The sequence below is a fragment of the Pongo abelii genome, chromosome 10 (genome assembly GCF_028885655.2).
Source record: "Pongo abelii isolate AG06213 chromosome 10, NHGRI_mPonAbe1-v2.0_pri, whole genome shotgun sequence".
Lineage (NCBI taxonomy): Eukaryota > Metazoa > Chordata > Mammalia > Primates > Hominidae > Pongo > Pongo abelii.
In genome coordinates this window covers 129,395,559-129,423,382 of record NC_071995.2, presented here as the reverse complement: position 1 = coordinate 129,423,382, position 27,824 = coordinate 129,395,559, and the positions used below count along the sequence as shown (strand labels likewise).

At 54.0% G+C, this 27,824-nt stretch overlaps 1 protein-coding gene across 6 annotated transcripts in view; it reads left to right on the top strand.

Moving 5' to 3' along the window:
- The window catches only part of RIMBP2 (RIMS binding protein 2), a 323,541-nt gene that overhangs the window by 242,227 nt on the left and 53,490 nt on the right, over nucleotides 1–27,824 (top strand). For all 6 annotated transcript variants that reach the window (XM_054527741.1, XM_054527742.1, XM_054527745.2 and 3 more), the window contains 6 exons: nucleotides 1,351–1,401; nucleotides 2,932–2,952; nucleotides 15,673–15,877; nucleotides 21,051–21,196; nucleotides 22,391–22,467; nucleotides 27,395–27,504. In XM_054527741.1, the coding sequence (XP_054383716.1) occupies nucleotides 1,351–1,401; nucleotides 2,932–2,952; nucleotides 15,673–15,877; nucleotides 21,051–21,196; nucleotides 22,391–22,467; nucleotides 27,395–27,504 (610 nt within the window). The remainder of the gene's footprint in view (nucleotides 1–1,350; nucleotides 1,402–2,931; nucleotides 2,953–15,672; nucleotides 15,878–21,050; nucleotides 21,197–22,390; nucleotides 22,468–27,394; nucleotides 27,505–27,824) is intronic.

The window sequence follows — 27,824 nt, the reverse complement described above, 5'->3', positions numbered from 1 at the left end:
AGAATCCAAGGCCTCCCCAACATCACCAGGACTTGGCTGCTCTCTGCCCTCCTCTGGATTAGCTTCAGCCTTGGTTTCCCTGTGGAGACCCCCGGCCACTCCAGCCCTGACCCTCCCGGTGGCAAAGTGGCTGCAGCCTCACCTCCTCCCAAGCCAAAGTTCAATAGAAAGGGGCCTCCCTCTCTCGCAGCATTCTCAGGCAGAGGCCCATTGCCCTCCGTAGGCCCCACGCCACCCAGGTCACCAGTCGCTGAGGGTCCAGACCGTGCTTGGCACAGGGGAGGTCCAGACCCCAGCCAGTCCAGAGGCTCTTCCCAGGAGAGGAGCTCCCGACGCTGGAGGAAGAAGCCTGAGGAACAGGCCTGTTACTCAGAGGACCCACTATCCGGGACGGTGGGCAGGCCCTGCAGCAGGAGCAGCAGCAGCGTCCGGGGAGAAGGCCCTCACAGAAGGGAGGGCAGATTCCCTGTGGCCGAAGTGCTGGGCATCTAGCTGGGTTGGATGGGGCACAGAGCAATAAGCCGTCCAGGCCCCTGGCGACTGTGATGGGACAGCAGGCATTGGCTTAGATGGAGCAGAGTGAGGGGCCTCCATGGGTCTTATGAAACATTAGCTCTGCAGAAAAGTCAGTGAGAGACTCAAGGAACTATGCCGAGGGCTACAAGGACCTTCAAAACATGGAAGCCATCGAAACATGACAGGTCCTTACCATCATGATGATGCTGGGACTTCTGGGCCTGTGAGGACAAGAAATAATAGTGTTCCATCTCAGATGTGCTTGAATCTGCCCTTTGCCCGGGCAGCAGCCATCCTGAGACATTTCTGTAGTGAAACGTGTGAAGTTGTTCTGTGGGGCCCAGATGGCTTTGCCACCAGTGCTTTGAAGAGGGTGGCCCTGCCACAGGCTGCAGGTGCCAAGGCCTATTGCATGCTCAGGACCCAGCCCCGGCCCCTCCTCCAGGGCCTGGCGAGGTCTCAGGGAACTAGAGGTGATTGGGGGTCAAGTCTGCAGGATTAGGTTTTGTTTCCAAAGCAGTTCGTTGGACGTTTGGGCAGATGAAGGTGCTGTCAGAGGCACTGGAGGGATGCTTCTGCTACTAAGCTTATCACCTGGGTGAAGAAATAATCTGTGTGCCAGACCCCCTGGACATGCAATTTATCTGTACAGCAAACCTGCACATGTATTTCTGAAACTCAAAAGTTAAATAATGAATGTAGGAATAATTTTAATTCCTCTATTAGAGGAATAAAAATAAATGATCACCCACCCCCAATGATTCAGACATTGATCTGATTGTCTTCTTTCCCCTTTGGACATTTACTCTTTTCTCTCTTTTCATCATAAAAAAGGCTCAGGTTGAGGCTAAGAAGGAGCATGAAGGCGCAGTGAGGCTGCTAGAGGTAAGGAGCGTGCCCCTGCTTTCTGCCCAGGGGTGGGGGACGTTGGGGAGAGTTGCACTGATGCCTGCTAGAAGTAATAGATGATGTTTATGAAGTGTGCCTGGTGCACCAGTTACTAGATGCTGTTCATGTGTCTCCTCATGTCGTCCTCACAAGCAACCAATGCGACAGGTGCCAGGACCAGGTCCATTCTTACAGGGAAACTGAGGCACAGGTTAAGCAGCTTTTCCTTGGCCACACATCCAGACCCAGAACTGTGTGTCTCAGATGTGATCTGCTGTCCTCTGCTGGCTCCTCTTGGGTGGAAAGCGAGGGGGCGTGGCTCACTCGCTTGCTTGCGAATTAATTTCCCCAGGGGGAAAGGCGGGTGGACCTTCCGGAGGCCGTCCTGGTCTCTGATGAACTGCCTTGGGGTACCTCTTTAAGGTATGACACTCATCCTGGGGAGGCATTTGTAGGATCAGAGAAAGGAGGTCCTGGGGAATCAGAGTCCTTAGCGCCATCTGAGGCACTTCCCCAGGTGTGGTCCTCTCAAACACGGCATGAGTGGCCTTCTCCTGCCTCCCAGAGACGTTTCCCACTGGGGCCTTGGGAAGGAAACAACAGCTACGTCCCACCTGCGTGAGTGGCGTGTTGGGAGTGACCACCCCTGTCCCTGGCTCATGGTCCAATGCCAGCCTCCTTGGGAGTGAGTAGCCAGGCAGACAGGGAGGGCTATGGGGTCCCCCTCAGGCCTCTGCTGTCTGCATCTGTCATGCACAGTGGCTGGGCTTCGGTGAGCCGGGGCCCCCACCTGCCAAAGTCAAGGATTGTGTAATTCACCACCCCGCAAGGAGAGATTTACGTAGAAGTGGATCTGCCCTGGGGTGGCCTCCTCCCGGTAATGTTCCCTTAAGAGAGGCCACGGTTTCCCAATATTGGATGAGGCTGCCTTCTTCAGAATGACCTTGTCCCTTGTCCCCGGGCGAGCAGCAGCCACTTAAAACAGGCTATGTGCATCTCTTACGTTGCCTTTTAAAGTCTATTCCTCCCACAGGAAAAGGTTTCATCATTATCATCCTATATATTAAAATGGATTTTCTGAAAGCCTCCATTAGTTAATGACTATCTGGAGGGAGGAGTGTCATGAATAGCAAATAGGAAAATATATAACCTGGGAGAATAGAAACAGACCTCCAAATGGCCATTTATCTCCCTGGAAAATAATTCACTTTCCCTGGCCTGAGTTATCCACCGCACTTTAATTTGCATCGTCTCCTGGCAGAAAAGGTAGTTCCCTCTCCCCAGTTGCCCCGGAGCCCATTGACGTGACCCTGTGTGGCTTCAATCCGCCTCTGAGGGACCGCTCCACCATGATCCCGCCATCACCTGTCACCCCGTGCTGCTGGTGGTGCATGCTTTCAAATGTGGTGACGGTCGCAACGCAGCGTGCTTTGGTTCGAAAAACAGAAGGCAATTCGGATGTGCTGAGAATTGTGTCTTTTATTTATGGCGTCTTTCTGTAACTGTCTTGCTTTGCTCTTCGCGCAGAACACCTTGGACAGCATGCAGGTATTCTAGAGAATAGCATCTTCCCTGCTCGGCGTGCTTGGCGATGCTTTTCCCGTGAGTGGACGCTGCCATGAGTCCTGGGCCTGCTCTGACCTGCCTCTGCTTCCTGAACTGCAGCTTCTGACGCAGGTGGGGGGTGGTCAGGGTTCCTCAGCCTGGGGGAGCCGAGGAGCTGCTTCGAGGAGCTCCATGAGCAGGGCCTCCCCCTCATCTGTGCGTCAAATGCAACGCATTGCTCGCTGAGGTGCCGCGCAGGCCCAGACACATGGCTCTTCCCGTCTTGCCAAGGCTGTGACTGTCAGGCTGGGAGAGCAGTCCTGGGGTTCAGATGACCACAGGGGAGAGAAATTGTGGGTTGATTCTACCCTTGGTCCAGAGTTGTTGAGAGAGCCTAGCGGATAACCCTGAATTTGGTTAATTCGGTTACTGGTCATCAGAATTCAAGCTGCACGCCTGAGCGTCACACCCTTCCATTCTGCCTCGGCGTTGTGTGGACAGCAAGCTCCTTCCCGCGGGCCAGGGAGGCTGCCTGCGCTCCTCTCTGTCACAGACCACCCCCTCGCTCTTCCCCCTGGGTGGAGGAGAGGCTGGGTTGCCCCCCAGACAGGCCTTTGAGAGTTTTCCACGCCTCTGAGTTGGATGGTGAGTTCGTGGAAGGAACGGCCTTTCCCACTTCTGGACAAGTGGTTCTCTACGTGGGTTCCCCGGGGCAGCAGCAGCGCCCAGGAGCTTGTGACCCGGCCTCAGACCTGCTGAATCCAAACCCCTCGGGGAGGGCCCCCAAGGTTGGCTGTAATCACCCTTCCAGATGTTTCTCATGCCGCTGAGGTCTGAGAAGCATTGTTTAGGGAGTCTGTGAGGCCAGCTACTGGGAAGCAGAGAGTATTTTCAGCAGTGCGTTCCCTGGGAAGCCCTGGCCTTTGCAGGGTGAGCACCTTGGGAACCTGATCCCGACACTGCAGCTGTTGACCGAGAAACCATAGCTGTCAAGTCCCACCCACTCACCCATTGAAGAACCACCTGTGGTGTGCAGTGGGGGTTTCATGTCTAGGTGTTTGTGTCCTTGGAGAATGGGGCATATTGGTGACTTTCTGTAGACAGAATATTCCACTGGGCAGCCTGCTTCCATGCTCAGCCAGATACAATAGAGAGCGCCTAGATAGGATACACCCCAGAACATGTGTTACATAAAATGCCTGAGCACACGGAGAACCAAAGGTGTCTGAGATGGGTCTCAATCAATTCAGGACATTGCCAATGTTAAGGACGCACCTGTGACAGCCTCGGGAGGTCTTGATGACATGTGTCCAAGGCAGTCTGCGTACAGCTTGCTTTTATACATTTTAGAGAGATGTGAGTCATCAATAAGCGTAAGATGTACATTGGTTCGGTCTGGAAAGGTGAGACAATTTGAAGCGGGGGCTTCTGGGTCATAGTGTAACCGCCTAGTGGGTTCACCTTGCCCGTTGCCTAGATACAGCGAATTTATCAGGACAGGGGTGTTGCAATAGAGAAAGAGTAATTCATGCAGAGCTGGCTGTACAGGAAACCAGAGTTTTATTTCTACTCAGTCAGTCTTCCTGAGAATTTGGAGACTAGAGTTTTTAAGGATAATTTGGTGGCTAGGGGGCCAGTGAGTTGGGAGTGCTGATTGGCTGGGTTGGAGATGAAATCATACGGGGTCGAAGCTGTCCTCTTGCACTGAGTCACTTCCTGGGTGGGGGCCACAAGACCAGATGAGCCAGTTTATCCATAGAGGGCAGGGTCTGCAAAATATCTCAAGAACTGATCTTAGGTTTTACAATAGTGATGTTATCTCCAGGAGCAATTTGGGGAGGGTCAGAATCTTGCAGCTTCTAGCTGCATGGTTCTTAAACAATAATTTATAGTCTTGTGGCCAATTTGTTAGTCCTGCAAAGGCAGTCTTATTTCCAGGCAGGGAAGGAGGCTTGTTTTGAGAAAGGGCTGTTATCTTCTTTGTTTCAAAGCTAAACTATACACTAAGCTCCTCACAGAGTTCGTTCAGCTCACACCCAGGAGTGAACAAGGACAGCTTGGAGGTTAGAAGCACAACGGAGTTAGGTCAGATCTCTTTCACTGTCTCAGTTATAATTTTGCAATGGTGGTTTCAATAGAGAAGAGACAAAGGGTTGCATTCTTTTGAGTCTCTGATGAGCCTTTCACTGAATACACAATTTCCATGTGAGAGGGAGGCAGAGGAATAGTCATTTATGCCTTAGTCTGGCTCAGTGAATCTGCATTTTTGCATAAATAATAGGGCAGAAGAAACAATCAGATATACCTTTGTCTCAGGTGAGCAGAGGGTTAGGAGCTGAGTTCTTTTGTCCCACCCCTGTGAAGATAAACGATCAATTTACATTGCCTGGGTGAACTTCAACAGAACTATTTTAGGGTAAAGATCTTGAGGTCCACAAGGAACCTCTTTGTGTGCAAATTGTGAGGGAGGCATGTAGCTTTTTAATCTTTGCGGCTATCTTATTTAGAAATAAAATGGAAGGCAGGTTTGCTGACACAGTTCCCAGCTTGATGCTTCCCTTTGGCTTCGTGATTGTGGGGTCCCGAGATTTATTTTCCTTTCACGGTACCCATATACACAACTCCAGTGCCATGGACACTTCCAGGCCCTGTTCTCCAAAGAATGAACGGCCAGGAGGTTTTGGTGGCAGTGGGGAGGTGTCTTTTTTTCTTGGTCATGCTGCATGAAGTCCTGAGGCCCAATGAGTACCCTGGGCTAGTTTTGGGGTTTAGCAAAGATGTGCATCAGGATTTAAACATAGAACAGAGATTTTTAGGAACTTGCCTGTCAAGACAGTTCTTTTTGCAAACCTAAGAAACTGAGAGCAGGGAGATTCCAGCTGCTAGGACTTAAGTAATTTCTTTGGCACTTAGCGTCGTATCAAAACAGAAAAGCAAAAGAAAACAATGAGAGCAACACCACCGCCTTGAACAGGTGACCTGTGCTGGGCCCTATCCTGGGAGTGCGTCGGAGAGACATGGAGACATGTACAAGATAATGCCCATTTCACTTGATAATCTTCATGTCTGGGGGAAACCAAGACACAGGGAGGTTAATGAATGACCTGCCTGAGGGTCTCAGATAGTCATGAGCAGAATCCCATTCAAGCCCCAGGAATGTGGCTTTGGAGTCCAGGCCTTCCACGGCTGCTGCACAGCACAGCTTCCAGTCAGCTCAGAACTCTGACCTCCCTGCAGGTGCTGGGTGGGGGCAGAGGGGACAGCAGCCCTGGTCCTGCCTGTAGAGCGTACTGGAGGCTGAATCATAAGTCAGTGCTGGCGGCTCCAGACTCAGGGAGCACCAGCCATTGCCGCCTTCACCTGCTGATTTTTTCCCTGGGTGTGCGGCAGTAGCAGGGGGTAGGAATGCAGGAAGTCGCTTTACCCCAGGCCCTTGAGAAATACAGTCATATTTAACCCCTGAAACCACTGCCTGAGGTTTTCTGTCACCTCATTTTGCTGATTAGGCAATTGGGGCACAGAGACAACGAGCCACTTACCCGAGGACACACAGCTCCCAAGTGCCAGGGCATGGCCCCAAGGGCAGGAAGCCAGCCTGGTAACACCCTCTCAGGTGCTTTGAGAAAAGTCTAGGGGCTGGTGTGCTTGTCACCACGTGGCTGGGCTAAGAGATGAGGATGTGGGCTTCCTGGTCAGGGGAACATCGTGAGGAGCCTGCGCCAGTGCTGTGTGCTTGGCATGTGTGTGTCGGCAGCTCTGTGGTGATTCTTCAGGGCACCCTCGTGGGTGTCTCTCGCCTTCTCTCCACAGCGCCTTGGGTGTCTCCTCCTGGAGCGAGGCATCGAACCGCAGTTTAGTCCTGGTTCGTCTCGGCCTCAGAGGAGCCCGGCTATTTTTCCTGAACAGCCCCCCTTCCTCCCTGGGAGACTTTCGGGGTGGCCAACGTGCTTGCTTCCCAGGCAGGCTGGCATCTACCTCCCCGCAGGGGTCTGGCCTCAGGCCTGCAAAGGATGATTGTGGGCTGTGTGGCCTTTGCCTTAAGGGGTCGTCCCTTCCTCCATAAAATAATCCTAACAGTTGTGTTTTGCATCTAGGGTAGAATAAAGATGAGTATTATCCAGGTTGGATGCATTATGTATTTCTCACCCTTTTTCACTTCTTTTCTGATTTTAAAAGAAACTAAAATGGAACCATGACTGTGGGCCCCCGAAGGTAAAGGGCTATGGTCCCAGGTGCTGGACCTGAAGGTAAAGGGCTGTGGTCCCAGGCGCTGGGCCTGCTCGGCCTGCAGGGAACCAGCCGTGCCTGGCTCTTGTTCAGAGGTTGGGTGACCCCTGGGCCAGTGAGTGTGTTAGGGGAATGTGTGGGTGAGTGAGGGCGCAGGCTTGGGCTTAGGTGGGCCCTGCCCGCTGAGGGTGTGACCACAAGTCCCTCTTGGCCTCGTCTTCTGCCCTGGTGCAATGGCCTAACACCAACTTACCCAGGAGGTCTCTCTGAGTCAGCAGCAATGCATGACTCCCCCAGGCAGGGCCAAGCACATAGTAGGTATTCAGCCAGTGAGCAGTGAAATCACGTAGGGCCTGGCACATAGTAGGTATTCAGCCATTGAGCAGTGAAATCACGTAGGGCCTGGCACATAGTAGGTATTCAGCTAGTGATCAATGAAATCACATAAAGACAGCACATGGGACAATTTGTTTCTAAATTACTCCTAATGTTACTGGAAAGCAGCCTCGATCCAGACCCCAAGAGAGGATTCTTGGATCTTGCGCAAGAAAGAATTTGGGTGAGTCTGTAGAGGAAGGCGAAAGTCAGTGTGTGAGAGAAGAAAAGAAACAAATGGATGGCCACTCCACAGGCAGAGCAGCAGCGTGGGCTATTCATGGTTGTTTCTTGATTATATGCTGAAAAGGCGTAGATTGTTCACGAGTTTTTGTGGGGGGAGGGTGGGCAGTTCCCAGAACTGAGGGCTCCACCCTTTTCAGGCCATGTAGGGTAACTTCCTCATGTTGCCGTGGCATCTGTAAATTGTCATGGCGCTGGGGGGAGTGTCTTTTAGCAGCCAATGCGTTATAATGAGCGTATAATGTGCTGTGAGGACGACCAGAGGTCACTCTCATTGCCATCTTGGTTTTGGTGGGTCTCGGTGGCTCCTTTACTGCATCCTGTTTTATCAGCAGGGTCTTTATGACCTGTATCTTGTGTCGAGCTCCTATCCCATCCTGTGACTTAGAACGCCTTCACCGTCTGGGAATGCAGCCCAGTAGGTCTCAGCCTCATCTTTCCCAGCCCCTATTCAAGATGGAGTCGCTGTGGTTTGAACGCCTCTGACACTAAGTCAAGTGACCCGGTGAGCCTGGACCGTCCCTGGGTTCTGCCTGTGATTCTGGAGTGATTATGCATTGGGCCTCTTGCTCTCAGAACCACCCCGTTTGGATGCCAGCCGCCAGCACGGCGCCTGCTTATCACCCCTCTTTACAGAGGCTGGGAAGCCAGAGGAGGGCACTGAGCCGGGAGCTGGGGGAGCTGCGGGGGCGACTTGGATGCTTCCCCCTTGTCTTTAGAAATAGCCACATCCACATTTGCAAGCCTCTGCTGTTTGTTCCAATTATAGTTGATTTGCCTGATGACTGTGCCATCTGTTCCTGCCTGGTCTGGACTCAGTTGCTTCTGAGCAGCGCCCTGCAGGCCCTAGCACCTGCAGGTGGCCTCGGGGTGGGGAGGAGCCAGCACCATGGGGCTGGGTGTGTCCCTGCATCCCTGCAGCCGGGGTGACACCCAGGCCCAGTCCCAAACCCAGACAGGACAGCACTCTGTATCCAGAAATAAATATCGAGGTATAAATGCGCCCGCCTGGGGCAGGACCGCGGGTTCCTCTTTTCTCTCAGCATGCTTTGGAAGCGGCTCCTGCTGGCAATTCCTCCCCATAGGCAATTGGAAGCTCTTTGCCCCAGCAGGGACCCACCTGGCAGTGACGAGAGCCTTCCCTGCTGCCAAGACGCCAGGGAGCTGTGCTCAGGCAAGGAGCCTAAAGGAAAGGTGCAAACAAGCTGGGTGTGGGTGGGCAGGACTCTTAGGTTCTCCTTGGTAGGAATTTGAGGAGGGGGAGGCTGTGCCCTTGTTCCACACCTTCAGTGTAGGTTATAAGGAAAGCAAGTCTCACAGCAGATTCTCCCATCAGACAAGCATTTACGGAGCATGGGCTGGTGGACAAGCAGACAGGAGAGGGTACATTCCATGCCTGGTCTGTGAGCTCCACGTGGTGCCAGCGCTCTGCCCTGCTAGGAGGGTGCTTGCGCGTTGGCCCCATGATGCTCATTCAGGGAAAGCACGTCAACTGCACAGGGACTAGGGCAACCAGACTCCTCGAATCAGCGTCCGCACGCAGGACCAGCTAGAGACCCAGCTCTGCACACCGTGCCCAAGACCGCAGGAGCAGGGCCTCACTAGTCCACACCCTGCTCATTCAAAGGTGGGGCAGTGCTAAGATGCGTGAGCTGGGTGACATATTTCACTTTAACCAACAAATGCCCATTTCTCCCATCCCTTATGCTTAGGAAAAAGCCAATAATTTTACTGTTTATTTTTCCTGATACTGGTCACGCCGAGTAGCATGCCTTGGACCTCGGTGGAGACGCAGCCGGGCAGGCATCCTCGGGGCAGCTGTCTCCAGGCTTGCGGCAGCGCGGCCTTCCTGGTGTCTGCACTGGCCACCCCTGGGTGGGATCCTCAATTATGGCAATGCATTGCCCAGCTTGTCTGTAAGTGCGTGCTCGATGCCCAGGTGGATATAGGCACGCAGAGGGTCACAAAATCTAAGTTCCAGAGCCCCCCAGGCCCAGGAGCAAGCGAGGGATCCTCCTGTGTGTCGGAGGCTTATGTGGGTACAGCTGGGGGCATCTACAGGGCCATGAGGGCATTTGATCCAACCTGACCCCCCCACACACCCAACCTGCTGATGCGGGAGTGTCACCATATTGTCGTGCAGAGCAGCACCACGGCCAGCAGCCACAGCCTGCAGCCATCTCTAGATATGTCTGTCAGCCCAGGCTGCTGATGGGCCTTTAAATACTCAACCAGTATTTAAAATGTGAGATTTTCCGGTGAATTGAAAATTCCCTGGGTTTGTCAGGTCGTTCTTGCTATAAAGGAATGCCTGAGGCTGGGCCATTTATGAAGTTTTATGAAGGTGATTTATGAAGGAGTCACTGGCTGATGGTCCTATAGGCTGTACAGGGGGTGTGCTGGCTTCTGGGGAGGCCTTGGGAAACTTAGAATCATGGCAGAAGGCAAAGGGGGAGCAGGCATGTCATGTGCTGAGAGCAGGAGGGTATGGGAGGTGCCAGGCTCTTTTCAACAACCAGACCTTGTGTGAACTTAGCCTGCTCATTATGGCAAGGACAGCGCCAAGCTATTCATAAGGGATCTGCCCCCAGGACCCAGACACCTCCTGCCAGGCCCCGCCTCCAACACTGGAGGTCACATTTCAACATGAGATGTGGAGGGGATGATGTCCTGCTGCTCCTGGGAAACCAGAAGCTTTAGCTTTGCCTTTGGTGGGCTGCACCCGGGCCGAGGCACCGGCCCCTTTGGACAGAGCCGGTTGCCCTGCTAACCACCCCATCCTGAGTTCCTGCAGGCCTGCCCTGCCCCTGCCCCTGCTGGCACCCCTGCCAGTCTGCGTGCAGGGCTGTGTCCACACGGTGATTTGCCGTAGCACTCAAGTCCATCCCGGGACCCCCCGAGGTGTAAGGAGCAGTTGGCAAGAACGAGCTCGGCAGAGCCGGCGTCCTTACAACCCCCGGGCCAGGCCCTCTGCAGCCTCCTTGAGAGAAGCAGGGCAGTGTGGTTTGGACATCCTCCCATCCACATCTCGTGTGGAAATGTGACTCCCAGTGTCATAGGTAGAGCCTGGAGGGAGGTAGCTGGGTCCTGCGGATGGGTCCCTTGTGAATGGTGAACCACTGGCCCTATCTGGTGACCCCTTAGAGGAGAAACACCCTTTGGGAGGAGGTGACAGCTGGGAGCCTGGGGGTGTTTCTCAGGCTTCAAGAAGGGAATGACTTTGTGTCACAGGAGGGCATGGAATCTCCTGTGCAGTGAGCCCAGGTGGGCGAGGGGACTGTGGGACGGGGCTCAAGGCGAGCTGGCTCTCCCCGCTCACTGCTGCCCGTGGGCCTCCTGCTCCCGACACCCCTCAGAAGGCGGTGGATGTCCCCGGCGCCAGGCCCTGGGGAATCTGTGGGGGAAGCAAGGACAGTGGCTGGCTGCTACTCTGCTAAGAATACCAATATCCCTGCTGTTGCTGTTGCTAATACTGCATCTGCTGCTGATACTAATACTAACACCAAACTGTTACTGTGAAGGATAACACCAGTACACTTGCAGGGAGTAATAATGATACTGCTGCTACTAGTACAAATAATACCAATATTGCTGCTGCTGCTGCTAATACTATGCTGCTATTAATACTAATACCAACAGCACTGTTACTATACCACTACTCATACCAACGCTGTTCCTACAAAAAATACTACCGTTGCTACCCCTGCTGTTAATGCTGCTACTACTGCAAGTAATAAAAATACCAGTACTACTGACACTAGTACTGCTAATCAATACCAATACTGCCAGCATGATTACAGCTGCTCCTGCGAGCGCCGCCGCTGCTGCTAACGGCAGTTCCGTGTGCCCAGCATTCCACCTGCGGCCATTTTCTGAGCCCTAAGCCTCCGTTGACGCACTCCGCCCTCACGCTCATCCTAGAAACAGGCTCTGTCATCATGGCTGTTTCACAGAGGACGGGACTAACCTCTGACGGGCACTGCCCTAGCCGCTCACGGGCGCTCTGGCCCTGGGACTTTTTTTTTTTTTTTTTTTTTTGAGACAGAATGTCACTCTTGCCGCTGCCCCCAGCTGGGGAATGTTCAGGCCTTTCCCGACCCTCCTCCTTCGGCTCATTGCCCAGTCACCCCAAGCCTCGGCCGCAGAGGGAAGGGGAGTCCGGCCCTGCTAGGCCTCAGGCCCTGAGTCTTGAGTCTGTGGCACTGGGGTTCAGGCACTCGTGCGGACCTGGGTGGCGTGGCCTTTTCTCACCCGTGGTCACGCGCTGTGTCATCACAGGCCTGGGTGTTCATCAGGGCTGGGTTCCCTCTCCCAAGGGGAACCCTCAGCTCTAGGTATCCTGTGAGTCTGTGCTCCAGGCCCCACTCTGTGCACAGAGGACGCAGTCCCCTCGGTAAGCTAGTGGCTGCCCTTCTTGAACCCCACTGGCCCCTGGCAGGGATCTCGGGGTTCCTTAATGAGCCACCCGGTGGCTGCTCCTCCACCCGTTTTCTATCTCCCTTGGACAGAGGTGACCTGGTTCATCTCTAACTCAAGGGTACTCCACGCTTTCTGTGCGTAGATTCCTTTACCCACAGCTTATTGTGATCCACCAAGTATCTGTTAAATGCCCACCCTGTGCCAAGTCCTGAACTAAGAGTTGAGGATGGACTGATGGGCCAGGCCAAGGGGCTGACCTTGGGAAGCACCACTATGGCCCACACAGGACACGGGCGTGGGGGTGGCCCTGCCAGGCGTTGAGGACCAAACCACAGAGAGTATGCAGCTGCTGCTCCGCTCACCCTCATCCTTGGCCCCCCACCCCCCGTCATTTCTGGGAGTCCCATGGAACCATGTGACAGCAGACAGCCTGCCCTCTTCCCTCGGTATTGCACACAACCCACTCTCCTGCAAACAAAAGCAGGCAGCCCTCAGCCTGCCGGCCGCTGCGTAGGTGTGTATCAGATGCAGAACCCGCTTTAGGCTCCTGTGACCTCAGCCGCCCTTAGCCCCCTTGATGGGGTGGTGCCTTTCATTATTTTCACCGTCTCTGTATGCCACCTGTATTCTTAGTTCCTATTGTTTAAAATCTCTTCACTTCTGAAAACTTTATTTTGAAGTAATTTTGGGTTCACGGGAATTTGCAAAGACAGCAGGGAGAGTTCCCGTGGCCCCTCTTCCGGCTTCCCGGTGGTGGCGTCTCTGTAGCCAGAGTGTGTTCTCAAAGCCGGGAAGCTGGCGTGGGAGCAGCACTGTAGCATGCTGGGGAATTTACTTGCTTTCTCCAGTGTTTATATCCACTCTTTTTTTTTTTTTTCCGTATATAGCTCTGTGGCATTTGGTGGTATATACAGATTCTTATAACCACCACCATCAGGTGTACAGACGGCTCTGTCACCCAGAGAAACTCCCTCATGGCACCTTCCCTCGTCACACCCTCCCCTAACCCGAAACCCTGACAACCGCTGATCTGTTCTTTATTGCTATAATTTTATCATTTCAAGATTTTTGTATGAAAAATCTATTCACTTTTTTTTGTTTGTTTGTTTTTTGAGACAGAGTGTCACTCTTGTTGCCCAGGCTGGAGTGCAGTGGCTCGATCTCGGCTCACTACAGCCTCTGCCTCCCGGGTTCAAGCGATTCTCCTGCCTCAGCCTCCCGAGTAGCTGGGACTACAGGCGCGTGTCACCCTGCCCGGCTAATTTTGTATTTTTAGTAGAGGATGAGTTTCACCATGTTGGCCAGGCTGGTCTCGAACTCCTGAGCTCAGGTGATCCGCCCACCTCGGCCTCTCAAAGTGCTGGGATTACAGGCGTGAGCCACTGCGCCTGGCCTATTTTAGTTAGGTCATTTTCATAGACACGACGTTAGGGAATAGGTGTGCCAGTTACACGTTCCCTGTCGCATGTTAGAATGAATGCATGACTATTAAACGTCTCCTGTTTCTCCACACCCTGGGAAGGCTCCGCGAGTGCCCCATGGGTGCCTGGGGGTTCGTTGGCTCACACAGTTGAGCTCAGGGCCCTCCGGGGTCTGGCCTTGCCTGCAGCAGGCAGTGGCAGCTGTTCCCTGGCCAGGACCCTGGCTGCCCTGCAGGGCCCATCACTCTGTCTTAAGGGCTGAACCAGCAGAGCCAGAGCCCCTGCAAGCCCGGCGAAGCCAAGTTGTCATCCCACCTGCAGACCCCACATTTGGGGTCGGAGCTGTCCCGGGCTTGGGTTCCCTCCGATGCTTTCCATGTCAGGCCCCGGAGAACCCTGGGTTTTTAGCTCAATGCCTTCCTCGGTAGACACAGCCGGCTTGGCCAAGCCCATTCAGCTTTTTAAAGAAGAATACTGCTGATTTCTTTTAATGAATCAAAGAAATTAATTACAGGCTTTGGATTTGTTAGGTTTATTTTAGAAATCCATGATCTCAGCCATAAATAGTGCTTCATTCTGGACTAAGGAGCTGAGAAGCCTGCTGCCTGTGGAGGGATAGTGGGGGAGAGGATGGAAGAAGAGCAGGGGCGGAGGAGGGGGAGGGGGAGGTGGGGGGCTGTTGCTGAGCCCTTCACTCAGGTCCGGGACGCAGCAGGAAACAGGCAGACAAAGCCCTGCCCTTATGGGGCTGACATTTCACTGGGGGAAACGTCAGTGTCGTCAGCCCCACAGATGACATTAATAATCCCATAAATGGGATTTTCCCAGCCATCCTAAAGTAAGGAGTGGCAAGAAAGCGGCCTTGCATGCAGACCCAACAAGCCATCCCCACGAGGAGCGCGGTGCCCACAGCTCAGGGCTTGCCTTTTTCACTGATTCAGCAAACTCTCTTTGAGCACCTGCTGGGTGCTAAGTCCATGCAGAGTATCGAAGGTGTCCATGAGCCAGAAAACAGAGGCTTGGGGCTGAGAGTGTAGTCGTGGACACCAACAAGAAACAAACAGTCCAGGAGCTACCGCAGTGCCGGGGGGCTGTCAGCGCAGTGGAGAAAGGAATGCGGGGTGAGAAGGTAGAGTGGGTCCTCTGTAGACCCCTCTGTCCTGCACCTTCTGTGATGGGTGCCAGAAACCCATCTCAGGAGACCATGTCTTACGTAGAGCTCAAGTCCCAGGGGAGCAGGGAGAGGGGCTTTGCCCATGCACCTCTGACCTGGGAAGAAGCCCACAAGGGTCAGAGATGTCCTGAGATTGGACACAGCCTAGGCCCGTCCTGCCCCGAGGAAGGAGCTTTGCTGGGCTACACCTTTCCTGTGTGTGTCCCCGGAGGAGACGTTTGCCTTCCCCAGAGCTCCCGAGGTGTCTTCGTGTTGTCTGCAAATGCAGCAATGTTGCTAACTGAATGTAGCAGATAGAGATTCCTTATTGCTCAAAGTGGCGTTCTTAAGGGTTCTGCAGTCCAAGGGGGCGGGCGCCCTGGATGAGAAGAATTGCATCGTTGCATCCGTGGGACAGCACTTGAGCTGCTCCCCTGAGTCTGGGCTGCGTCACAGCCTCATACTCCAAGTTCCAAACAGCTCTAGCAAAGCCTGCCAACTGCAAAGTGCCCGGGCTACACGCAGAGCCCAGAACAATCTACGGTTGGCTGGGAGCTGAGTGTTTGCAGGATTTCTTGGCACCTGTGGTTTCTCACATTGGCCAGTAGCCAGGTGGCAGGAGAGGCTGGGTTTATCAGGCACCGCTCTCCCGTGGAGGTGGGAGGCGGCCCTGCTGCACATGTCACACACAGACACATGCACACGCGATACAGGTTCATATGCACATGCACACACCACACATGCATTTTCACAGACACAACACGTGTGTACACACACGTGCACACACATGCATATGTGCACACATACAACACATGTGAACAGGCGCACACACATTTCCACCACCAAATGCCACCACTGACCCCCTGTCCTGCCTCTGCCATGCAGTCCAAGGTTCGAGAGCTGGAAGAGAAATGCCGGACTCAAAGTGAGCAGTTCAACCTGCTGTCCCGGGACCTGGAGAAGTTCCGGCAGCACGCTGGGAAGATTGACCTGCTGGGTGGCAGCGCGGTGGCTCCCCTGGACGTTTCCACGGCCCCCGGCAAGCGTTTCCCACAGTTCATGAATGGCCTAGCCACCTCCCTCGGCAAAGGTAAGTACCTGGACCTAGCGCCTTGGCTGTGGTGGGGAGAGAATGGCCGTTGGCCGCCTGAGAGGGTGTGCACAGGTGAAGTCGATTTGGTGACACCTGGCAGAGGGTACAGGGACCCGCCACCGCAGTGGGAAGGATGAGAACAGGGCTGCTCACAGCCGTGGGGCACACGGTGCCCTCAGCACCTCACGGGCATCCACAAATGTGGAACCCACACATTTTCTCACCTGTAAAATGGGCCCACTTTACAGGCGAGAAAAACCAAGGCACTAGTGTGGGTCACATAGATGCTGATGAAGGCTCAGTCTGGGATTTGAACCCAGGAGACTGGCTGCAGAGTCTACACTGGCAACGACTCCACGAGGATTTCTTGGCTGGGTGCTCCAACGCTCTGTGAAGCTCGTTTCTCTGTGTTCGTTGTTTTTCCTTCCTTCTCATCTCAGTAACCTGTTGGTGACATTGGGACGTGCTTGGAACCTCTGTTCCAGCAAAGGCAGTGGTGAACATGAGCCCTCGCCCGTCACAGTCCTGCTTAGAGGCCGGATGGGGAGAAGCCACCTGTGTGTGTGCTGGGGGGTTTAGTCTTGGTCACAGGCAGAGCAATCACAGGTGTCCTTTAATCAGACCTCGGTGGAGGTGCCATGTCCCTGCCGAAAGTTAAGTGGGATGCAGAGGTTAGACAGGTTTCATGACCAGGTCTGCCCACCTGTTTAAGAAGTTGGTTTAAAAAAAATTAGGGGAGATGAGCTTCTGAACCTCACTTTGGAATTCCATAAAAAGATAATTTGCAAATTTCCCCTAGTTCTTATCAGAATATATAAGTACCTTGGGTGCTTTTTATCATTAAAATAAGGAGATGCCACTTGTGTCTTGCTAAAAAAGATTCTCCTGCCTCTCCGCTCGTCCCGCGCCTTCCCTTGCCCTTCCCTTTTGGTCTGTGCATCAGAGAGAATGCCAGGTGGGGTAAGTGGCTGTGGCTGTGGAAGGCCAGTGGGCAGGGACCAGGGACCAGGGACCAGGGTCCGAGCGCTCTGCCGCTCATCTCTAGGCACTCACGACACCTGGGCTGCATGCCCTGCCCAGGTTGTGATGTTGAGAGACAGGGCTCCGTGCGGAGCTCCTGCTGGCAGGCAGACGATACGTGGGGAGCCTATGATCCAGACGCTGCAGGCAGACCAGGTGATGAGGTGGACGGTGACTTGGGCTCTTCTAGATGGTCCCGGAAGGTGGCTGCCAAGAAACCACATTTGAGCTGTGACACCTGAACGGTGGAGGAAAATGAGATGGTTTCAGTTCTTCCCAGGGGAAGACAGAATGCACGTGTCTCCACGCTCTCTCTCTCCCTCCCGCGAAGGGCCACACAGAGCCTGGCTCCGTGCGACAAGAAATGCACGGCTTCTGCTCTGGGAAACCCACTGAAACTTGGGCCCAGAGCTTTTCCTGGGGGCTGCTTGCACGGGCACTGTGCCCACTGAAGCTCCAGACTCCCGGAAGGAAAGCAGGTGTTCAGTATGAGCTGTGTGGTGTGCACAAGCCAGGCTTGCCTTCATCAGTCAGGAGACGTTTCCATCCAGTGTAGGGGACATTTCAGAAGCTGAGTTCCAGACACCAGCCAGTGACCCACCTTGCAAGCTGGCCCTACTGAAAACAGCAGTCCCAGGCCTGCCCGGTGAGCCCGAGGCTCACAGCATGTGAATGTGGAACCCACTGCAAAGCTCACAGGTAAGGGAGGTGGGAACAGCGATTGGCCAGCGTGGAAAAAGGAATCTGATTAACCACGGTGGAAAATGCACACTGCGTAAAACCAAAAAACCAAAGCAGTACCGTGCCTTTACTAAGCCAGGGCCGCCTGGCAGAGAAGGTTTGCACCACGGCTTCTGTTTAATAACCGTCTGGAAGATGCACCCTCCTAATGAATCCAGCTCATTTAATCACAGTTTCCTCACCCACCAGGGGTCCCCTGGCATGGCCCATGCCCGTCTCCCCTGGCATTGCCCTGGCACTCTCCTCACAGTGCATGTCGCTTATGGCGCAGACACCAGCGCCTCCAGAGAGCTGCCCCGCAGCACCCCGATCCCACCAGGACACTCCTCCCTGCAGACAGCACAGGCCCCTCTTCCAGGCCTCTGCTTAGGGTCTCCCCTTGTTTTATCCTTTCTTCCCCCACTCTCTGAATGTGTTTACTTATTTTTGTACATTTTCCCCCTCTGTGTTTACTTATTTTTGTACATTTTTTCCAACTTTGAGGTATAGTGGATAATTAGAAATCATATATATTTAAGGTGTACAACTTGATCCCATGTAACATAAATCAACTGTGAAATAATCACCACAGCCAAGCTAATTAACATACCACCACCTATCCGCGTCCTCACGTGGTTACCTTTTCTTTTCATGGTGAAAACCCTTAAGATCTGCCTCCTTGGCAAACTTCAAGTCTATAATCCAGCATTTTTTTTTTTTTTTTTTTTTTTTTTTGCGATGGAGTCTCGCTCCGTTGCCCAGGCTGGAGTGCAATGGTGTGATCTCGGCTCACTACAACCCCCGCCTCCCAGGTTCAAGCGATTCTCCTGCCTCAGCCTCCCAGGTAGCTGGGATTACAGGTGCCTGCCACCATGCCTGGCTAAATTTTGTATTTTTAGTAGAGATGGGGTTTCACCATGTTGGCCAGGCTGGTCTTAAACTCCTGACCTCAGGTGATCCACCTGCCTCGGCCTCCCAAAGTGCTGGGATTACAGGTGTGCGCCACTGCCCTGGCCTACAATCCAGCATTTCAGCTGCATTCACGTTTCTGTGTAGGACATCCCCAAAGCGTATTCATCGTGCGCCCTTCGAACAACAGCCCGTGGCCCGGCCCCTGGTAACCACTATTCTGTTCTCTGCTTCTGCGAGTTGGCCTTGTTGAGGTTTTGCACGTGAGTGGGGGCCGTCCGTGCCATGTTTGTCTCTCTCTGCCTGGGTTATTCCGCGTAGCAGAGAGTCCTCCAGGTCCATTGTGCTGTCACAAAGGGCCGGGTGTCCTCCTTTCCTGAGGCTGGATAACATCCCATCGTGTTCATATCTGTATTTTTTACCTGTTCATCTGCCGCAGATCTTCCTCCCATACTGAGCTGAGAGAGAGGGTGGTGGAAGGTGCAGGGCTGGCTGCAAGACAGAGGAGGGGTCCCGGGCGGATGTGCTGTCACTCACCTGTGCTTTCACCCAGGGCTCCTCTGGCCTGTGGCTGGGGCGGGCCACAAAGGGACTCGCGCCCCGTATGGGGAGGCACCTCTGACACACAGTGAGGCTCTACAGTCAGTATGTGAGGCAGGCGTTGCTCATGGACCAAACTGTCCCTGGCAACCTCCTAGGAAGGAGTGTGTTGGGGAGAGGCATGGTCTCTCCTATCCCTGGCATAGCCAGTTTTCCTTGCAGTATGGGAGCTGGGTTTTTTGAGTCAACATTTTTTTGAGCCATATTTTTCTAGAACATACGTATTTTGGAGCATTCCCATCATGAGAGAGTGCGGTGTTTGCATCTCGAGGGGCCCGTGGGAACCAGCCCCTCTTGAAGGCACTGCACGTTTTGTTTCTAATCTCACTTTGTCTTCTCAGGCACAATGGCAGGTAAGAGCTGCCACGGGGATTACGTTATTTTTCCCTAGAGAGTTGGGTTTGGATAAATTAAGTGTGAATACAAGGTGACTGCTGTATTCATATCACCTTCATCAGCTGTGCCGTCCCCTGCTGTTCACTGTGGCAGCGGTGTCAGGCAGGAAGGGCTAAGTTCTGCTGCAGTCACACACGGCCCCCCAGGTCTCGGAATGCCGGAGGACAGTGTTTCCTCTCTGGAAATTTCCCTGGCCACTGTGTGGGGAGGAAAAGTGGCTTCTGCTCACAAGTGGAGCCTGTCACTCCCCTCAAGGTTCACTGGCCCAGGTGAATGTCATGGCTGGGAGCAGAGGAGAGGCAACAGTGCCAGTTGGAAGTGGAGGAGCCTGCAGCAGGCTCTGCTCTCGGCTGGGTTTCCGAGGCTTCTGGGAGCTGAATCGTTCGATATTCACTTTGCACCTGCTGCACGCCGAGCTATGTTATAGTGAATACAACCAGGTCCTGCCCTCCAGGATCAGATGTTCTCACAGGGGACCCCAGGGCAGGGCTGCCCCAGCTCCAATTCCCTGCCGTGGTGGCGCTGTCCTGCTGTTCACTCCAGCCTGGAGTTGTGGGGCCTGCCAGGGGTGGCTCCTAGGGCAGCCGTTATTGGAACATTCCTCATGGTTTTTAAAATCATTTTATACTTCCTGATGTGGACTCAGCAATTCGCGATGTGACAGCTACAGAGGGTCCGAGGACCCCAGGGAGGAGGTGTCATCTTTCCCAGCAGTGGAGAGCTTGGGAAGGAAGCAGCCGCGTCGTGTTTCACACCCAGATCCTGGTTAAAGTGCTGTGCTGTCGTCTGACACGCAGGCCAGCATTAGTCATGGTACTCAATGCTCCCAGGTGACCAGGACAGGGCTCAGCAGCCCCTGAGACCCCAGGAGGATAGGATGGGATGAGAACTATTTCAGTCCTTGCAAATCTCTCGTCAAGAGTATTTTTTTAGCCACAGACCCACCTCTTTGGCCAGTTAGGACTCAGGGTCATAAGTGACAGCAAAGCCAACCTAAACTGGTGTGAGCAAAAAGGAGTCTATCTGTCACCTGGAGCAGATGAAGAGCCAGGACGTGGCTTCAGGTACATCTTGAACCAGGGGCTCCAAGCCCATCGCCGGGATCCATTTTCTCTTGGTCTTGCTGTGAGCAGGTGCCGTCCTCACGGGATCGCTCCTCTTGCAGGTGCAGGAGGTTTGCGGCCTCCCTGAGCTTCACAGCCACTCAATTTTAAGCCAAGGAAAGGAGCAGCCTGTTTGCTGTCAACCCTCCTTTAGTTCCCTCTGCCTGGGCCCATCCTCGTCCTGAGCTCCCAAACAAGCGTTACCGCCAGGGTGGCTCTGCCAGCTGGATGGGCCCAGAGCTGAGGGTGGGGTCACGCCGCCAGCCTACATAGATGGCGAGCAGGAGACGGGTGGACCCCAAAATGAAAATCAGCGGCTGTTGTCAAAGAGGGGAAAGGCACCCCAGGTAGGCACATGACCAATGTGCTTTGACGATGTTATTCGTATATTTGTTTCAACTTGTTTTAATGTTCATGGCCAGGTCAGGAGAGCGCTATTGGAGGTGGCTCTGCGATCGGTGAATATATCCGGCCCCTTCCGCAGCCCGGTGACAGGCCAGAGCCTCTGTCCGCCAAGCCCACCTTTCTGTCAAGATCCGGTAGCCCAAGATGCAGATCTGAGTCAGACGTGAGTCCCATCCCGCAGGGGCCGCCAGGCCTGCCTGTGCCGTGTGTGTCTGGTGTGGACCTTGGCCAGTCTGTCCTGTTTTTCCTTCCCCATCCTCCTCCGTCTCTTCCTTCTGGTTGGTTCTTCCCTTTGCCCCTGTTAAGTCCCTGGCCCGACTATGTGCTGGGATGTGGGGGCCCCGCTGTGAACACAGGTGAGTTCCCTGTTCTAAGGGGGAGCAGAGAGAACACTGGGGAGGCAGCGTTTAGAAAAGCAAATCCCATTGAGGGGTGCGAGGAGGACACAGCAAGGCCGTTGACGCAGAGCTGGCCGGGAGGGGCCTGTGGAGGCTGGGGAGGGGCCCTGTGCGTCCTGTCCTGTCACATTGATGGGAAGGGGCTGGTGTGGCTGGGGAGGGGGCGGGGGCAGGGATGAGCTGAGGCCGGGGCAGAGGACAGTGCTTGGCTTTTTGTCTGAGTCCGAGGTGAAGCCACTGAAAGCTGTTAAGGCAGGGGGTGATGTAGTCTAATTCCTGCTTAAAGACTGTTCCAGCTTGTGTGGGGAATGCGCTAGGGGGAGCGAGAATGGGATCACTGTGGGGGTCGTGCACATACTGCTCAATTTCACCCCCACCCCTATGAGAAAAGGCCACGCCGCTGACTCCCGGGATTGCTGTAGGAGACACTGGGCGGAGTCCCCACACTCCACAAACCCCGAGACAGGAAGAGAGGGTGGGGGCTGGGGGGACATGGTGGCTCCCACCACCTCCCCATGTCGTCCTCCTGAGGCGCTGGGCATGTCGCACAGTGGTGGGGGGCCTCTTCCGTAGACTGAGCCCCAGGAGGGCCAGGTGCCCAAAGCAGCATGCAGCTCTGTGTCTTCCAAAGACCCCCACAGGGCCTGGCGCCCCGAGTATCTCACACCCTGAATTCTGTTGGGGAAGGCCTTGCCTTTGAGCCTTACCTTCCTGTCTGGGGACTGGGTTCTCTACAAACACAGAGGGGGCCTATGTGATAAGGGGTCCACACCGAGGGACCACCTTCCTTTCCAAGCTTGTATGTAGGGGTGTGGGTGGCAGTGCCTCCGGGAGTGCCACGGTCTCAGGCCGTCCCTCCTGGGGCCCAGGAAGCTGCGAGGGGCTTTCCCGTGTGCTGCGGGAATGGGGTCGGACACCTCCAGCTTCAATAACCCGCACACCCATTGCCTTTTTCACAGATGGAGAATGAACGGAACTCCAATACCTCCAAGCAGAGATACTCGGGGAAGGTCCACCTCTGTGTTGCCCGCTATAGGTAAGTGCGGCCCCTCCGCGTCCACCCAGCCCCTGTGAGTGGCGCAGATGAGATGTTGGGTCTGGGAACACTCTGGAGGCTGAGAAGTTCCCTTCTCCCAGGGCACGAGGAGAAGGTGGGATTTCAGCCTGGCCTGGAGGCTGAGCAGGGTTCGGTGGAGAGAGTTTGGGTGGCATGCAAGTCTCCCAGGGCTGCCATGACAGCAGGTCACACACCTGGTGGCCTAAAACTACAGGTTTCTCCTCTCCCAACCCTGGAGGCAGAAGTCTGAGATGGGGGTATCGGCAGGGTCTCGCCCTCTGAGGGCTCCAAGGAAGCATCCTTCTTGCCTCTTCTGGCTGCCGGGAGCCCAGGCAGCCCTGGCTTGTAGCTGCGTGGCTCCAGTCTCTGCCTCCATCCTCCATCCTGTCTGGCCGCCTCGCCCTTCCTGTCTTTGTGTGTTCTCCCTGCTTCCTTTAAGGATACCCATCCCCGGATTGGAATATGCCCTGCTGCAGTATGACCTAACTCCATCAAATTTGCAAAGACTGTTTCCAGATAAGGTCCCATTCACAGGTGCAGGGGTTTGGCCATGAGTGCGTCTTTCCAGGGGAGTGAGAGGGGACGTGTCCAGAGCCCTGATCCCCACCACCGAGAGTGAAAGGGGTGTGTCCAGCACCCTGCTCTCCTGCATCCTCACCCTCTGCTGGGCACTGCAGGCTGCGATGACAGCTGCTGAGTGGGCTTCCCGTGCAGGGGCCTTCAGTGTTTGTACTCGCTGAGAAGTAATGAGAGCCAGTTTTGTCCCGCATACCTCTCAAGTCCTCCACGGGAGCCTCCGCAGAGGCGGACGTGGGTGAGGATGAGAGGTCCCCCTGGACTGCACTACCTGATTGTAAGGAAAGCAAGCTGCAGCCAACTCTACCCACAGGCGGACTATTTGGGAAGTCATCAGCCAGGGGCAGCAGGCCCAAGACACAGCAGTTCACTCCCATTTCTTTGCACTCGTGAAGACCCAGCCTTTTGTCTCACAGATGCTCCAGCAGCTCTGAGCATGGGCTTGGCCTGAGGCTGACCTGACGGTATTTCAGAGGCAGATATCCCTGCCCTTCAGCTGGCATCGGGCAGCCAGGGTCCCCTGTGATCTGTTTAGGGACCAAGCTTCAGTGTAGATGCCACCCTCATTAGATCCTTAAACTCTGTTCATGCAAAGGAGGTGACTCTTGATTTAAGCCAGTCCATACACCTTGAATACCTTTTGCTTTCTCCAACAAGAGCTGTTTCTAACACCATTAAGAGGATCAGCGGATCACATTCCGCTCATTGGTAATACACCAATTCCACCAAAGCAAACCCATTTCCGAGGTTCAGGTAGCAGAAGCACTGGGTAGCTGCCCCTGAGCTGTGGGCTCCCCAGTTGGAATCCAGCCCAGGCAGATGTGAATGCTGGCTGCACCCAGGTGGGGGCAGGCCCACCATCCGCTCATCTGTCACCGTGCTGGAGGACAGCATCACAGCGCTGAGAGGCTATTGCATGCAGACGCACAGGGACACAGTTGGCGGGGCCAGGATGAAGACCCAGTCCCACCCCTGGCTCCCTCAGTCCCGTTCTTGCTGTGTGTGGAGGAGGCCCAGGCACAGCCATTCACAGAACCCTCAATGCCAGCACAGGGGCAGGGCTGGGCTGGTGTCCTCTGAGCCTGGCACACGCTGAGGTGGCTTCCCAGCCAAGCAGGGGCCTGGCGCGCCACAGACAGCCTTCCTTCCCAATCATGAGCCTGGTCCAGCGAGGCTGCCATATGTGACCTGTGATGGCCAACCTGAGGGCCACTTCTATGGAGAGGGCATGGCTCATTTAGGGGGAGCTGTCCTAGAGCTAATGTCCCCCGAGGACTGACCCATGGCTGGTGTGGCCCCAGAAGCGGGGGCATGACAAGCCAGCACATCCGCCTCTCCTGCAGCCATCACCAGCCACAGCCCACGCACATTCTCCTTATCTCACTCTTTCAGTGGTATTCCTATTTTACTGGTGATGGATTTATGCCTTTTTTTTTTTTTAACCACCCAGCCTCCCTGAAACCAAGTCAAATTGTGAGGGGCATGTAGTGCCGGTCCCCGAGAGAGCTGTTTCTGAGTTTTCTGAAAGCCCTCAGAGCCCCTGAGAGGTGGCTTTGCAGGTAGATGTAGGGGGAGGGGGTTATGTTTCCCCCCGGGTCTAATCAGTGTCTCCTCTTGCTGTCATTATTCAGCAACCTGCTTAGACGTTTCTGCAAACCGAAAGCCTCTTGCTCACCTGGGCGCTCACTCTGGGTGCTGAGCAGCCTCTCCCTGCCCTCCGTGCAGGGGTTGCCCCTGTGTCCATGTCTCCTGCCTTCCATCCGGTGCAGCCTCTGCCACGGGGAACGCCTTGCTGAGGGTTCCTGGGGTCTTCCCACCCGAGGTCCAGGGTGAGGCTGACACATTCATCACCATCCTTCCTTTCGCCAGCTGTACAGAGAGATGGTCCTCACTGCACAGTTCACCCACTGGCAGTGTGCTGCCCAGGGCCACTGCTGTGCTCACAGATGCCACGGCCACGTGCGGGGGGCTCCCATCACCCCCCAAGAACCCATTCCTGTCAGTGATCACCTGTCCCTCCTCCCCATCCTCCAGCACTTAGTGACCCCTGACCTACCTCTGTCGCTATTGAGTCCCCATTCCCGACGTGTCCCATGGCTGCATCCATGCGGTACATGGCAGTGTTTGCCCTAAGCACCCACGAGGTTGGGTGGCCTCCAGGGTCCACACGCAGGAGCACCCACGAGGTTGTCACGACAGTCGTAGGATCTCCCACTTCTTCCCCATGCCCTCACCAGCCGGAGACCTTCTTCCACCCTTCTCAGTGTGCATCTTCCCTCTTGGCCTCCGGCTTCCCTCGAGCTCTCAGGGTGTGTCTTCCCTCCTGCTCCCTGGGGAAGCTTCTCTTCCTGAGCGTCAGGTGTGGGTACTCCTGAAGGTGTGGCCTGGGGGCTCCTGTTCCTCTCGCTCCCTCCACCTCCTCCAAGAACACTCTGCCAGCTTCTGTGTCTCGGCCATCTACACATCCAGACCCCCCTGCAGATCCCCCTGAAGACCCCCGCCCAGTGACTTGTGTCCCCACCTGCTCACCCTGAGGCCAGAAAGCCAAGGGTCCTCCTGCACCTCAGTCCCTCCTCCCTGCACCCAGGCAACCCGCATTTCCACAGCCTCCTAAGTCACTCCCCAACCAAATTCCTTTGCTGAAACTCCTCCACCAAGCTCCATTCACACAGCACCCAAGAGGTATCTTTGTAAAATGCAAACATGATCCTGTCGCTCCCTGGCTTAAAACTCTTTCATGACATCCCACAGCTTGTGAGATCAGGTTAAAACCAGTCTGGTCCCTGCCAACCTCATCTCTCTCCTCCCTGCCAACCTCATCTCTCTCCTCCCTGCCTACCTCATCTCTCTCCTCCCTGCCTACCTCATCTCTCTCCTCCCTGCCTACCTCATCTCTCTCCTCCCTGCCTCTGGGCCTTGGCACATGCTGTTCCTTCTTCCAGAGCTCTTATCCTGTTCCACCGCTGAGCTTTATGTTAGAGGTTGACCCATGTCAGTTCCTGGTGCACAGCCCTCTGGGCTGACCTGCTGGGTGCTGTCAGGCTCTTGAATTGGGTTCCTGGACCTCTGCACCCTGACCGTGAGGGGCCACATGGCCTGGTGTGGTTAAAACTGTGCAGGACGGGTCAGGAGGTCTCAGCTCTGGTTCCCCTTCCACCACTTCATAAGCTTGTGACTTTGGGCATGTTGTCTGACCTCACTTAGCCATTGAGACTGGGGACTTTATCTTCTCTGTTTTCCTAAGATTTAATGGCCATCAAATAAAACGTGTGTAAAAATATTGGTAAATTGCACAGTGCCACTGATGTGTGAATCATTTTTATATCATAATTATAATATTACAGTGCCTGGCTATCTTCTCCAACTCTAATGTTATTTTCATTTTTTAATGAGTTCTTCACTGTTATTTTAAGTTAATTTGCCTTTTATTTAGAAAATCCCCAATTCATCTGAATTTGTTTCATGTGTTTGATTTTCCAAGTTGGACACGGCTTTGAAAATGATTAATCCCAATATGTTGAGGACTGGAGAATATGGATACTCTTATATTCCTCGGGGTGTAGTGGGGGAGGGTAAAATCATGCATCTGTTTTTCTGAGCATTTTGACTGTCCACACCCAAGACCTTAAAAATGTAGGTGCCTTTGACCAAACAAATATATTTCCTAGGATTTATCATTAGGAAGAAATCGTAGAAGTGTGCAAAAATATGTTTATAAGAATATATAATGCAACACTAATTATATTAGCCAAAAAGTTAGAAGAAACTTCAATGCCCAACATTAGGAAACTGGTTAAATAAAGTATGTTTATTTAACATACTGAACATACTCTACAGTGGAATACTCTACACCCATTAAAAAAGAATATGATGATAATATTTCATGAGGTAGGATGCTATGTTGCAAGGTGGAAGAGTAAGCAGGTTGCTAAATAGTGTATATGATTCTGTTTTCACTAAATTAGATTACTGAAAGATTACAGGGTTAATTTTCTTCACATTTGCTTGTTAATTTGGAGATGTATAGTGATGGCAGAAGAGATAAGTGTGAATAGAATGTCAGAATCATAAACCTGTTATCTGATGCAAATAGTTCTGAGCATATAACTTCATTTCAGAATTGCATTTTTACTTTAAATCTGTGTGTGTGAGCCGGCAGTGGCCTGAATTTCCAGTGTACAGAGAACTCATCAGCTCCGAACGATCATGTGGGTTTGTAATTCCCTAGGAGTGGGAGAGAAGCCATGTGCCCGTCCGGTGTTCTGCAGGGACAGGGGTGTGGGCTGTGTCCTCCAGAGCCTCTAACAAAGGAACTGTGTTTTCTCTGCAGTTACAACCCCTTCGATGGACCGAACGAGAACCCCGAAGCTGAGCTGCCCCTCACGGCGGGAAAATACCTCTACGTCTATGGAGACATGGATGAGGATGGGTTCTATGAAGGTCTCTGTTGGAACATGGCTGTGGCGGATGTAGGCTGGGCCATTCCACCCCGCAGACCACCTCATCCAGGGGCCTGATAGATGGGCAGGGCTCCCAACGTACTCCAGCTGCCCAGCTCTCCGCTCTGACCCTTCCCCACTCTGACCTTTCCCCACTCCATAGCTACCAGGTTTCCCCTCTTTGATGACTAGAAAGAAACCTGAGTGGGGTTTCCAGCGTTCAGCTCCAAGCTGACCTCTGACACACGGTAGATGTTTTCCGCTAACCTCTGCAGAGCTTTCGGCAGCTATTTGCAGACACACGGGGCTGACAGACCCTCT